General features: G+C 34.6%; 1 protein-coding gene across 2 annotated transcripts in view; it reads left to right on the forward strand.

Annotated features, from left to right (window-relative positions):
• The window catches only part of LOC148941061 (1-acyl-sn-glycerol-3-phosphate acyltransferase epsilon-like), a 68,661-nt gene extending 55,686 nt beyond the window's left edge, over positions 1 to 12,975 (forward strand). For both annotated transcript variants that reach the window (XM_089105241.1, XM_089105242.1), the window contains exon 7: positions 10,386 to 12,975. In XM_089105241.1, coding sequence (XP_088961367.1) covers positions 10,386 to 10,608 — 223 coding nt within the window. In that variant the 3' untranslated portion in view covers positions 10,609 to 12,975. The remainder of the gene's footprint in view (positions 1 to 10,385) is intronic.
• Positions 12,976 to 13,464: the final 489 nt, after the last annotated feature.

Genomic DNA, 13,464 nt, shown 5'->3' on the forward strand with positions numbered 1-13,464 from the left:
AGTGATTGGAGGAAAACTAGTCCCCCCCCACGCCCATCATTCCCCCAAACACACCCAATCAATATTTTGAGATAGCCATTTTGTTCAGCGTAGTTGATTTCCAGATAGAAAATATATTTTTGAGGAGGACACTCCCCCACAACTCTCGGGCCAAGGGTTTTAAGTTATGCCCTGTGGACATATAAGGTTTTTATAGAAGGTGTTGTCGTATAAACTTCAAAAATGGCTCATTCGATTGGAAATTCAAAGGGCTGGTGCCCTTTCCAATAGTCAAAAGGTGTTGGAGGGCAACTAGACCCCCCCCCGCCCATCATTCCCCCAAACACATCCAATCAAAATTTGAGAAAGCCATGTTGTTCAGCGTAGTTGATTTTCAGATAGAAAATATGTTTTTGGGGAGGACGCTCCCCCACAGCCCTCAGGGCAAGGGTTTTCAGTTATGCCCTGGAGGCATATAAGGTTTTTAAAGAAGGTGTTGTCGTAGAAACTTCAAAAAAGCTCATTCGATTGGAAATTTAAAGGGCTAGTGCCCTTTTTAATAGTCTAAAGTAATTGGAGGGCAACTAGCCCCCCCCCCCCATCATTCCCCCAAACACATCCAATTAAAATTTTGAGATAGCCATTTTGTTCAGCGTAGTTGATTTCCAGATAGAAAATATATTTTTTTTTATAGGAGGACACCCCCCACAACCCTCGGGGCAAGGATTACAAGTTATTCCCTGGGGGTATATAAGGTTTTTATTCTTAGAAACTTGAAAAAGGGCTCATTTGATTTGAAATTCAAAGGGCTAGTGCCCTTTTTAATAGTTGAAAGTGATTTGAGGGCAACTAACCCCCCCTCACCTCCACCTTTTCTCTAAGCACATACAATCAAAATTTGTAGATAGCCATTTTACTCAACGTAGTTGAAAGTTTTGGAAATTAGGTCTTTAAGGATGACAACCCCTCCCGCTACAGGCCTCAGGGCAAGGGTTGTAAGTTATGCCCTGGGGGCGTCTAAGGTTTAGTTGAAAGCGTTGTCATAGAAACTTCATTTTGTTCTGGCCTTGGGAAGGCATGGGGGTTTTGCGCCCAACTTATGTTAATTTCTGCTTGTTTTGAGTTTGACTTGGTTAATTATTGTAATTTCTGTTCGTTTTGGGTTTCATTTATTTATAGATGCTGATTGGTAGTTTCACGCTTGGTAGATTATTTGATTTTATTTTTGCTCATTTTTTGTTTAATGGAGTTCTTTACTTTTCTTTGAAAAACTTATTTTGTGGAAAAAGTTCTTTTAATTAATAAATGAATAAATAGTTTTAGAGCGAGTAATGCTTCGATTGAATATGAAAATCAAGCTTATAACGAAAAAAATTATTTTGCTATTTAAGTATAAATGAAACTTAAAACAAACAGAAATTAAATAAACAATCAATGCAAACTAGCATACAATAGATATTAATGTAAATGAATAAATAAATCTTAAAACGAGTAAAACTTAAATTGAATATGCAAATGAAGCTTGAAACGAACAAAAATCACTAAAAACAAGAGTTTGGGTATCGCCTCCTTCCCTCACTTTAAAAGTCTAAAACCTACTGTGTCATTCTCTAAACTTGTATCGGATGGGTCTGGGGAAAAAAGAGCGTGGCGGGTGCTAGGGGCTCTCCGATCTATTTTGACTCTTAAAAATTGAACTAGAACTTTCAATTTAGATTCAAATCAGCCCTCTTTGAAGTTTATACGAGTGACCCTTGCATAAAAACTAGTTAGGTCCCAAGGGCCTAAAGTACAACGCCTGCCCCCGGGCCCTGGGTGGTTTTGTCGACACCGGAGTTTTTTTTTATTCTGACCTTTGAACCATTTTTAACAAAATGGTTAACTCGAAATTTTTATCGGATGAATTTGGGGGGAAAGGGGCGTTGGGAGGGGGGGGTAGTTGCCCTCTGATCTCTTTTGACTCTTAAAAACTGAACTTGAACTTTCAATTTCCAATCAAATGAGCCCTCTCTAAAGTTTATACGAGCATGCCTTCCACAGCAGCTGAATATGCCCCCCAAGCATAACTTACAGCGCCTAACCCGGGACCTGAAGGATTGTGTCGACCCCGGAGTTTTCGTTTTATGATCATTTTGAAAAAATGGCTCTCTCAAACTTCTTATCGGATGGGTTTGAGGAAAATAGGACGTGGAGAGGGGGGGGAGGCTAGTTGCCCTCCGATATCTTTTGACTCTTTAAAAGTGAGCTAGAAATTTCAATTTCCAATCAAATGAGCCCTCTCTGAAGTTTATACGAGCATCCCTTCCATAAAAACCATATATGCCTCAAGAGCAATACCTACAACGCCTGCCCCGGGCCCGGGGGGCTGCGTTGACACTGGAGTTTTTTTTATCTGACCTTTGAACTATTTTTAACGAAATTGCCACACGTAAAGGAGTTTTGTTACATGATCTTTGAACTATTTTTAACAAAATGGCTATCTCAAATTTTTTATCAGATGTATTTGGGGAAAAAGGGCCTGGGGGGGATAGATGCCCTCCGATCACTTTTAACTCTTAAAAAGGGCACTAGAACTCTCGATTTCCAATCGAATGAGCCTCCTTTGAAGTCTATACGGAGACTCCTTCTATATGAAGTGCCTCTGGGAAAAAATAAATGGATGGGGGGGGGGAAGACTAGCTGCCCTCTGATCACTTTTGACTCTTAAAAAGTGAGTTACAACTTTCAATTTTTAATTAAATGGGCCCTCTATAAAGTTTATACGAGCATCCCTTCTATTACAACCATATATGCCCCCAGGGCATAACTGACAACGCCTACCCCCGGTCCCTGGAGGGCTGTGTCGACACCGAAGTTTTTGTTATCTGAACTTTGAACTATTTTTAACAAAATGTCTATCTCAAAATTTTTATCAGATGGGTTTCGAAAAAAAAGGCGTGGGTGGGGGGCTAGTTTCCCTCGGATCTCTTTTGAATATTAAAAAATGAGCTCGAACTTTCAATTTCCAATCAAATGAGCCCTTTCTGAAGTTTATTGCTCTCTCCCGGGCCCTGGGGGGCTGTGTCGACATCGAAGTTTTTGTTAACTGAACTTTGAACTATTTTTAACAAAATGTCCATCTCAAAATTTTTATCTGATGCATTTAGGGTGTGGAGGGGGGGGCTAGTTGCCCTCCGATCTCTTTTGACTCTTAAAAAGTGAACAAGAACTTTCAATTTTCAATCAAATGAGCCCTCTCCGAAGTTTATACGAGCATCCCTTCCGTATTGAGCATTATTTACAACGCCTGCCTCCGGGCCCTGGGGGGTTGCATTGACACAGGAGCTATTCTTGTTTGACTTTTGAACTATTTTTAATGAAATGGGTATTTTAAAAATTTTATCGGATGGGCTTGGGGAAAAAGAGTGTGTGTGGGTGGGGGCTAGTTGCCCTCGGATATCTTTTGACTCTTAAAAAGTGAGCTAGAACCTTCAATTTCCAATCAAATGAGCTGTCTCTGAAGTTTATACGAGAATCCCTTTTATAAGAACCATATAAGCCCCCAGGACAACACTTACAACGCCTACCTCCCGGGTCCTGGGGGGCTTGTTTTGTCACCGGAGTGTTTGTTATATAGTTTTTGAACAATTTTAAAAAATTGGCTATCTCAAAATTTGTAGCCGATGGGTTTGAGGGAAAAAGGGCGTGGGGGGGGGCTAGTTGCCTTTAAATCTCTTGACTCAAAAAGTGAACTAGAACTTTCAATTTCCAATCAAATGAGCTCTCTATGAAATTTATACGTTTATCCATTTCATAAGAACAATGAATGCCTTTGGGGCATAACTTAGAACGCCTTCCCCCGGCACCTGGGGGGTTGTATTGACACTGGAGTTTTTTTTATCCGACCTTTGAACTATTTTTAACAAAATGTCTATCTCAAAATTTTCATCAGATGGGTTTGGAAAAAGAAGGCGTGGGGAAGGGGGGGGCTAGTTGCCCTAGGATCTCTTTTGACTATTAAAAAGTGAGCTCGAACTTTCAATTTCTACTCAAATGAGCCCTCTCTGAAGTTTATACGAGCATCCCTTTCATAAGAACCATATAAGCCCAATGGCATAACTTACAACGCCTGCCCTTGGGCCCCGGGGGGTTGTGTCGACACCTGAGTTTTTGTTGTCTGACTTTTGAAAAATTTTTAACTTAATAACTATCTCAAAATTTGTATCGCATGCATTTGGGAAAAAGGGTTTGGGGGGGGGAGGGGGTGGAAGCTGGTTACCCTCCGATTTCTTTTGACTCTCAAAAACAGAACTAGAACTTCCAATTTCCAATCAAATGATCCCTCTCTGAAGTTTTTACGAGCATTTCTTCCATAAGAACCATACATTCCCCCAGGGCATAACTTACAACGCCTGCCCTCGGGCCCTGGGGGGCTGTGTCAACCCTGGAGTTTTTGTTACATTGTCTTTGAACAATTTAAAAAAAAATGGCTATCTCAAAGTCCTTATTGGATGGGTTTGAGGAAAAAAGGGCGTGGAGGAGGGAGGGGCTTGATGCCCTCCAATCTCTTTTGACTCTTAAAAGTGAACTAGAACTTTCAAAATAGCTATCTCAAAATTTTTGTTGGATGCATTTGGGAAAAATGGCTTGGGAGGGGGGCTGATTACCCTCCGATATCTTTTGAGGCTTGAAAGTGAACTAGAACTTTCAATTTCCAATCAAATGATCCCCCTCTGAAGTTTATACGAGTATTCCTTCCATAAGAACCATATATGCCCTCAGGGCATAACTTGTAACCCTTGCCCTGAAGACTGTGGGGGGATTGTCCAGCTCAAAGATATAAGTACCAGAACTTTCAACTACGTTGAACAAAATGGCTATCTTAAAATTTTGATTGTATGTGTTTGGGGAAATGGTGGGCGTGGAAGGGATGTTCGTTGCCTTCCAATCACTTTTGACTATTAAAAAGGGCACTAGCCGTTTAAATTTCCAATCGAATGAGTCCTTTTTGAAGTTTCTATGACAAAGCTATCTATAAAAACCTTATATGCCCCCAGGGCATAACTTACAACCCTTGCCCTGAGGGTTTTTGGGGGGTTGTCATTCTCAAAGACCTAATTTCCAGAAGTTTCAACCACGTTGAACAAAATGGCTATCTCAAAATTTTGATTGGATGTGTTTGGGGAAAAGGGGCGTGAGAGGGGGGCTAGTTGCCCTCCAATCGCTTTCGACTATTAAAAAGGGCAGTAGCCCTTTGAATTTTCAATCGAATGAGTCCTTTTGGAAGTTTCTACGACAAAGCTTTCTGTAAAAACCTTATATGCCTCCTGGGCATAACTTACAACCCGTGCCCTGAGGGCTTTGGGGGGAATGTCCTCCTCAAAAACATTAATTCTATTCTGAAATCAACTACGTAGAACAAAATGGCTATCTCAAATTCTGATTGGATGTGTTTGGGGAAATGGTGGGCGTGGAAGGGGTGTTAGTTGCCTTCCAATCACTTTTGACCTTTAAAAAGGGTACTAGAACTCTCGATTTCCAATCGAGTGAGCCCCCTTTGAAGTTTATACGACCATCCCTTCCATATGAAGTGCCTCTGGGAAAAAAAAATAATAATAATAAAACATAGGAGCCGTTGGCCTTTGCTGTAGGCAACGCTATAGCGTTGCCTCTGATTTTGATCAATGTCTGTAAATGTTTAGTAGAATAAGGACTTTTGGGACTCGGGTGTTTTGAAATTTTGTGAGCTACTAAGACTAGAAAAGAACCTGAAAAACTACTCTTGGAACCAAGTTGCCCCCTCTGGTTGCCACACGGCTAATTGTAGAAAAAGCCAAGACAGGTAGTCGGGGTAATTGAGAGGCAAATCTGGGATAAACCCTTTTTAGGATTATATAAAAACGATGTCATTTCATTTGTTGATAGATAAGTCTATCTATCATTCATCCATAGGTCATTCCTAGGGCAGAACGAAGATCACGTGCTAAAAAGCCCCCCACCCCAAAAAAAAGCACTGAAAGAGGAAAAAAGGGCAAATGCACAGGGACTAGGTCTAATTTTGATCTTACTAGAGTTCATGTAAAATCTATTAGAATTAAGGGGCTGTGTGATGTCACGTGCAACATACTTTAAAGCAAATCTGTAAGTTTTAGCCACAAAGATAAAGAGAGGGGTCAGTAATTCAAAGTTGTTTGTTTTTTATATTTCGCTACGTTGATACTTTGAGAGCCTCTTGGATTGGCAAAGGGCCAGAAAAACCGTTCCGATTAAATATCTTGTTCGTTTAGATAAGAATTGGTCTGAGGCATTTACTGAGGGTGCCTGTTCACTATTTAGTATAAAAAACTTCTTATAAGGTATATAATATTTTAATTCTCTACTTCTCCTTCTTTAGGCTAGTTTTGTTGTTTCATTTGTATGTTATTATGTATTCTTTTCACTTTATAGACTGATGTTTTTTTTTTGCCTTTTGGTATTTCATATACTTTGAAGAATTGGGTTTTGACTTTTTCAACAAATTCATTTCTATTCTATTTGAAAGTATGGAAAGCTGTTTTGCTGGTCTAATATAAAATTCATTTCTATTTATTAACAAATTCATTTCTATTCTATTTGAAAGCTGGTACGGAAAGCCGTTTTGCTGGTCTAATGTAAAATTCATTTCTATTGCAATTCATTTCTATTCTATTTGAAATTCATTTCTATTTATTTATAAATTCGTTTCTATTCTATTCGAAAGCTGGTACGGAAAGCTGTTTTGCTGGTCCAATGTAAAATTCATTTCTATTTCAATTCATTTCTACTCTTTTTGAAATTCATTTTTATTTATTTACAAATTCATTTCTATTCTATTTGAAAGCTGGTACGGAAAGCCTTATGCTGTCTAATATAAAACTCATTTCTATTTCTATTTCAATTCATTTCTATTCTGTTTGAAATTCATTTCTATTTATTTACAAATTTATTTCTATTCTATTCGAAAGCTGGTACGGAAAGCTGTTTTGCTGGTCCAATGTAAAATTCATTTCATTTATGTTTTATTTGAAATTCATTTCTATTCTATTTGAAAGCTGGTAAGGACAGCCGTTTCGCTGGTCTAATGTAAAATGGAACTGGGGTAATAAAGCCAGCGTTGGGATAGTTTTCGTTTGTTTTCAGTTTTTAGAGAAAAAAAATGATCATCTCATTATCAGTTAAAATTGTTTTCATGTCTTAGGGAATTGTTAGAGAATTGTTAGGGAATTGTTACAGAATTACAATTGGAAGTAAGCGATTTATTATTAGTCTTCAAAAAGCGTTCTTGATAATGAACGGTAAAGTAAAAAAAATCTGTTTTCTGGTAATTTAGGATTTTTAATTTTTGGTGATTTAGTGAATTTGGTAGTTTTCAGATTTTCTCCCGTATAAAAATAAATGCTTGTTTTAAAATTAAATAAGTTTTGATAAAATTAAATAAAAAAAAAATTGAAGTAAATGAAAGGAAAGTATTAGTCTTCAAAGCGTTCTTGATAATGAGCAGTGAAGAAAAAAAAAATCTATTTTCTAGTAATTTGGATTTTTAATTTTTGGTAATTTAGTGAACTTGGTAAATTTCAAATTGCCCCTCGTAAAAAAATAAAAGGTTATTTTAAAATTAGACAAAATTTAATATAATTAAATTTAATAAAATAAAAAAAAAATAATTAAATAAATGGAAAGTATTGGTCTTCAAACAGTTCTTGGTAATGAACGGTGAAGTAAGAAGTCCATTTTCTGGTAATTTGTATTTTGAATTTTGCTAATTTAGGTAATTTGATAATTTTCAGATTGTCCCTTCGTAAAAAAAATAAATGGTTAAATTAGTAAACTAGTGCGATTTTTGTAATAGCAAAATAGATTTTCGAAAACTAAAACTTCCATGTTTAATGGAGAGTTGAAGAAAAATTACTTTGAAAATTTTATAACCATAGTCATTGAAATCCGACATTATCTTCTTCTGACTTCATTAAACTTTCTACTGATCACGTGAAAAGAAACGCATTGTCGAACGGGTAATAAAAGTTTGACAAGAAGTGCTTAATTCGATAAGTATCGATTACCATACTGAATCAGCTATTTTTAAAGAATAAACCGTTAAATAAAACGTTATCTGTTGAAACATAGTCTTTTTGCATCCTCTTTTTTAGGAGTGTTGTGATATGCGTATGTGAGTGTGAAATGTTTTTTTTACGTGACAATTTGCCAATTTCTTTAGCTGCCGCTACGTTTTGTAGTTTTCGTGCTCGTGCCACCTTAGAAGGGATTCCCTATGATTGAAATGCACCTTCAAAATGGATTGACAAATATTGATTTTGGGAAATTGGTTATATACCCCAAAATTAATGTGTTGTCTATTAACTCGACTGTTTAAATTTGAACTGTTCAAGTTAGAAAAAAGTAACATGGCAAAGCTTTTAAATGTGCTTGATAGTAGATCAAGCAGATATATATATATATATATATATATATATATATATATATATATATATATATATATATATATATATATATATATATATATATATATATATATATATACGTATATATACATATACGTATATATATTCATATATATATGTATATAAATAAATCGTGAATTAGTACCCCTTGTAAATATAGTTCTTAGCTTTCGATCCCCAAAATGTTTGTTCTACTGATAGGACGGGCATGTATTTACTTGTATTTCTTGCTAGTTCAAGCCGCATTCAGACTCTTGATGGGTCCCAGCTGACGACAATATGCCCCTTTCCATAGATTTGGCCAGAGGGTGGCAGGCTCCTTGATCTTTAGCCAGTGAGGATCCTAGCGTCGCTAAGACTAATGCCACTAATTTGAAAGCCACTAATAGGTCCAGGGTCTGACTTGACTGTCACTTGTCACGTTTTAACCTGTCCTTTTGCTATCGTCTTCCATGCTGGTAGCGGAAGGTATTTGTAGCATTAAGAGAGGGGTGAGATTAAAAAGAATATCGTCTATAACTGTCAAATGTTATTTTTTGCATAAATGTGAACCAGATTGAAACATACTTGGTGTTGTTCTAACAAAACTGTACATTTTTAGTTGTTGTTATTACGATGTTTCTAATTGTTAAATTTTTTAGTCAATTCTTAGGTCTCTGTAAGGGTAAAAAACTATTTGGAGTTAAGATAGGGATCTAACGGGAATTCAGTCTGTGCTTCTATTAAGAACCTAAAGATTTTCTTTAATTGTTATTGCGATTTTTCTATTGTCAAGTTGATCTACTGTCTCTGTTACAGTCACTTTTTTTTTTACTCGAAATGAGAACACACTCGTTGGTGCTATTAAACTGAGTAATTTCCATATTTTCTTAATTCTGATTTTGCTAATTATCATGTTGGTTTTATGTCTCTGGAGCGGTCAACAATTTTTTATTTAAAATGGAAACATACTCCCTCTTCTCAGCGGCAGTAACACCTTCTTATTTTTTAGGAAACTAATATCTAGATTTACATGCCACCTATACTTAGAAGCAAAAAAAGTCATTACAGCATTAATAAAACCTTAAATTTGAGTAGGTAAAAACTAAATAAATTTAATCTTGTGGCCTTTTCCCACAAATCGCGTGTATCCAAAATCCACCCTATCGTTTTGTAGGGTGCCTTTTCGTGATAGGACAACCCTTCAACGGTGACATCAAAATTACAAAATCCTACAAAACAGTTTTTTGTTCCGTTTCCTTCTATTTACCTTAAATTTCTTTCCTCCCAGATTACTAATATACAAAATTCACCCGAATGAAAAGTATTGTCTTACATTATCTTACACAATAATACACTTCACAATTAGATGAGGCTTTCCAATATTTTTTTTTTTTTAAGAATCGAAATTTAAAAATTTCCGTTGCTGATTCTGCAGATTATGTCAAATAGTCAAGTTGGTTTAAGTCTCTGTAAGGGTCAAAATTTTTTCTTTGATTTTTAAATTTAGTGTTAAATTATAAAATTTAATTTAAAATTAACATTTTTAATTTCAATATATATATATATATATATATATATATATATATATATATATATATATATATATATATATATATATATATATATATATATATATATATATATATATATATATATATATATATATATATATATATATATATATATATATAATAGAGAAGGCAGCCTTTGCTACTGTCACGAAACTGCTCATGTTGTTGATGTTCCGATTTCGATAATTTCCTATAATTTTTTCTCTAAAATTCCTCTTTTTTCAGTTTTATTGGCCAATTTTTTAAATTTAATTTAAAATTAAAATTTTGTAATTTCAATATATATATATATAAAGAGAAGGCAGCCTTTGCTACTGTCATGAAACTGCTCATGTTGTTGATGTTCCGATTTTGATAATTTACTATAATTTTTTCTCTAAAATTCCTCTTTTTTCAGTTTTATAGGTCAATTTTTTAACCCAAAGAAAAGGATTTCAATGACGTCTGGTGCCAAGGAGGTTCCACTTTCCTTCTATGAGACTCTGCCTTCCTTTCTGTTTTTCACTGCCAGTTTACTGCCACTCTTATTCTCACCGGTGTGGCGTCAATTATATTTTTATACTATTGTACTAGGCTCTGTTTTAGGATACATGTGGCTAGGCATTAAGTCTGTATCTTAGTCAAGTGATCTGCTTAGTTTGAGAGATCTGCATTTTCAAATCTTCCAGCTTTTATATTTTTCCTTTAATTTTCTTCTTTGCCTTGTGTAATTTTTAGAAGATTGACATTATTGTTTTGAGGTAATTACCACAGATGCAAAGTATATACTGGCCTATCCTAAAATATTAAAAAGGGGGTTGGCTTACCTTCAAGTTTTTCGTAAGAATAGTACTGTACGTTTGAAGGTAGTGTTGCCATGTTTCTTAAGCGATCAATTCATGTTTATTAAACCACTATAGGCTTAAAAGCAATCTCAATAAAATTTATGATTACATTCAAAGTTATTTTAAATTCCCTTGTTTTTTTGTTTTTTTATTTTATTGTTTTTTTTGTTGTTTGTTTTTTGTAAAGATCAGGTATTCTGAATAAGCATGCTTTTAGCAGGCAACATTGATGAAAATGATGGGCACAAGCACAAAATTTAGCAGTTACCAAAAAAAACAAAATGCTCAGTTAGACATATGTACCTTTTGTGTATGGTATTGACAAAGAGGAAAAAAGAGTTACTATCCTATAAGTCCATACTAAAAAGTGCACTCCACTCTCTTTGGTTTATTTTTTGACGTATTTTTCTAAGTCAATCATATTATTCCTTGTTTATGTAGAAACGAATAGCCCCACCTTTTGGAACCTGATGTGTTTTACAACGACATTATGCTGGAAGCTCGCGCTCAATAGATTTGTTCTGCGCAATGAACACATAATATTAAAAACTTCAATGGTTTTTTGCATGAATTTTTAAGTAAATAAAAAGAGAGAAACGTTCTCGAGTCACAATAATTTGTACCAGTAAATTCTCTATTTCTCTGTGTTTATTTTTAACCTATTATTGACAATTTTTATTAATCATTCAGGTCCAATGATTCCGGGGGTGTCATGGTTTTTCCCCTTGCCGTAGATTTTGAACAATATATTTTTTTGTATCCATTAAAAATAAATGAAAAAAAAAATCCCACCGCCCTCCTAGATTTTTGTCAATTGGTGCCCTTGAGGGATTCTGCTGTCAAACTAACTTGTAATCAACATTTAGTGTAATCCAGCTAAATTAGGGCTATTCTTCGTTACTCGTTTCATTTCACTGAATTGTCCATTTTCTATAATTGACTTGATAAGATGGCCTTTCGTTCCATTTCATAATTTTCTCAAATAGTGGTTCGTCATATCCGCCACACAAAAGAAGAAACCATCTTATTCTCAAAAAGGAAAACAATAAAAAACAACAATCATTAAAAGAAACAAATTAACTTAATTAATAAAAAGGACAAAACAAAACAAAAAAACTTTTCCATCATTTTAACTTTCTTTTGCATTAAAAGTTTACATAATATATAAAAAAGTAAACATAGAATAAAGTTACAAAAATTATACAAAGAAAGAGGAAGTTATAGGGATAAACAATTTCTAAATTTACCATTCAGATGTACTCTATAAGTTATGATTCGGTTGCTATTTGAACTATAAACAACAAACATTCGAATTGTCTATTCGAATAAATGTGAATGGTAAATTTACTTGAAGGACAGTATCCTGGGTGGGATTGGGGTTAATTTTTTTTTTTTTTTTTTTTTTGTTTATCATATTTCTGGATTCTTTTTTTTATTGTAATTTTTCAAATTAGCAAATAAAGGAATACATGCAACAAGTATTTTGTTCCCTTTACTGTATATGTCCCTTGTAAAATGTCCCAGTATCTGTCCCTTGTAAAATCTCTGGAGGTTTCATAGCTCAACTACTTTTGGTAATTTTCTTATCTCTTTTACTGTCATGCTGATTTTTTTTTTTTTTTTTTGCGATAACTAAGTGTCTAAATCGTAATATAGAAGTATAAAAAAAATAAGTTGCAAGGAAACAGAAAAGAACTTTTTTTAAGTAATTATATCAACGTAACTGCCAATGTTAGCCCCTTATTCCCTTTTCTATGTATTTTGTGTTACTTTGTGTAACAAAATTTGTTAACTTTGTATTTGCCTCTAAAAATAGCATTTTGTTTTGATGTTTTAATGGCGTTTATACTATGTGTTGACGTTTCTATTGTACTGTGTTGACCTAGGAAGCCAGCTTTGTAAATTTGTGCAGAATAATTTTCAGATGCTAAAAGTGCTAAGAGTTCAAAGAATTTATCGTATGAAGTGTTTAAAATTTTTATAGGGTTCTACTCTTTGAGGCAAGGCTGTATCCAGGGGGGATCTTACCGGATTTGAACCCCCTCCTCCCTGAAAGTTGTAGTCCGACTCGCAAAAAAGTATCAAAAATGGATTGAAACAAAATTTTGATGTGTTTTGTGAAGTTTTTTTTACTTCCCCCATGAAAAAAATACCCCCCCCCCCCCAAACAAAAAAAATCCTGGATACGCCCTTGCCTAGAGGCTTTTTGAAATGTCGTCGCTGCCACGGTTAAAGGTGGTATCTGACATTATCTAAAGGTCGTATGTTATTGCGACTTTTCTCATAGTCAATCTCTGTAAGACTCAAAAACTGTTTGGTCTTAAAGAGTAATCTGAAGGAATTGCACAAAATGCTGCTGTCACAAAATTACTTATTTTCTGTAGTTGTTATTGCTATTTTACTAGTTACCAAGTTGATTTTATTTGTGAAGCTTTCTTTTATTTAAAATGAGAATATATTATTTGCTCTTGTTACAAAACTGAGTATTCTCTACAGCTGTTACAATAATATCTGTAATTGCATCAGTTTTCAAGTTATTTTTAGATCTTTGTAAGGGTTAAAAGCTGTTTGCAGTTTTTTTTCATTTTTCATATTCTTATTTTTAATAATCTTTTTTTTTTTATGGAATCGGTTTTTGCTCTCTTTCTGCTT

This window comes from Artemia sp. Qi Xiang Cuo, chromosome 19, assembly GCF_049724085.1.
Source record: "Artemia sp. Qi Xiang Cuo chromosome 19, ASM4972408v1, whole genome shotgun sequence".
NCBI classification, from domain to species: Eukaryota; Metazoa; Arthropoda; class Branchiopoda; order Anostraca; family Artemiidae; genus Artemia; species Artemia sp. Qi Xiang Cuo.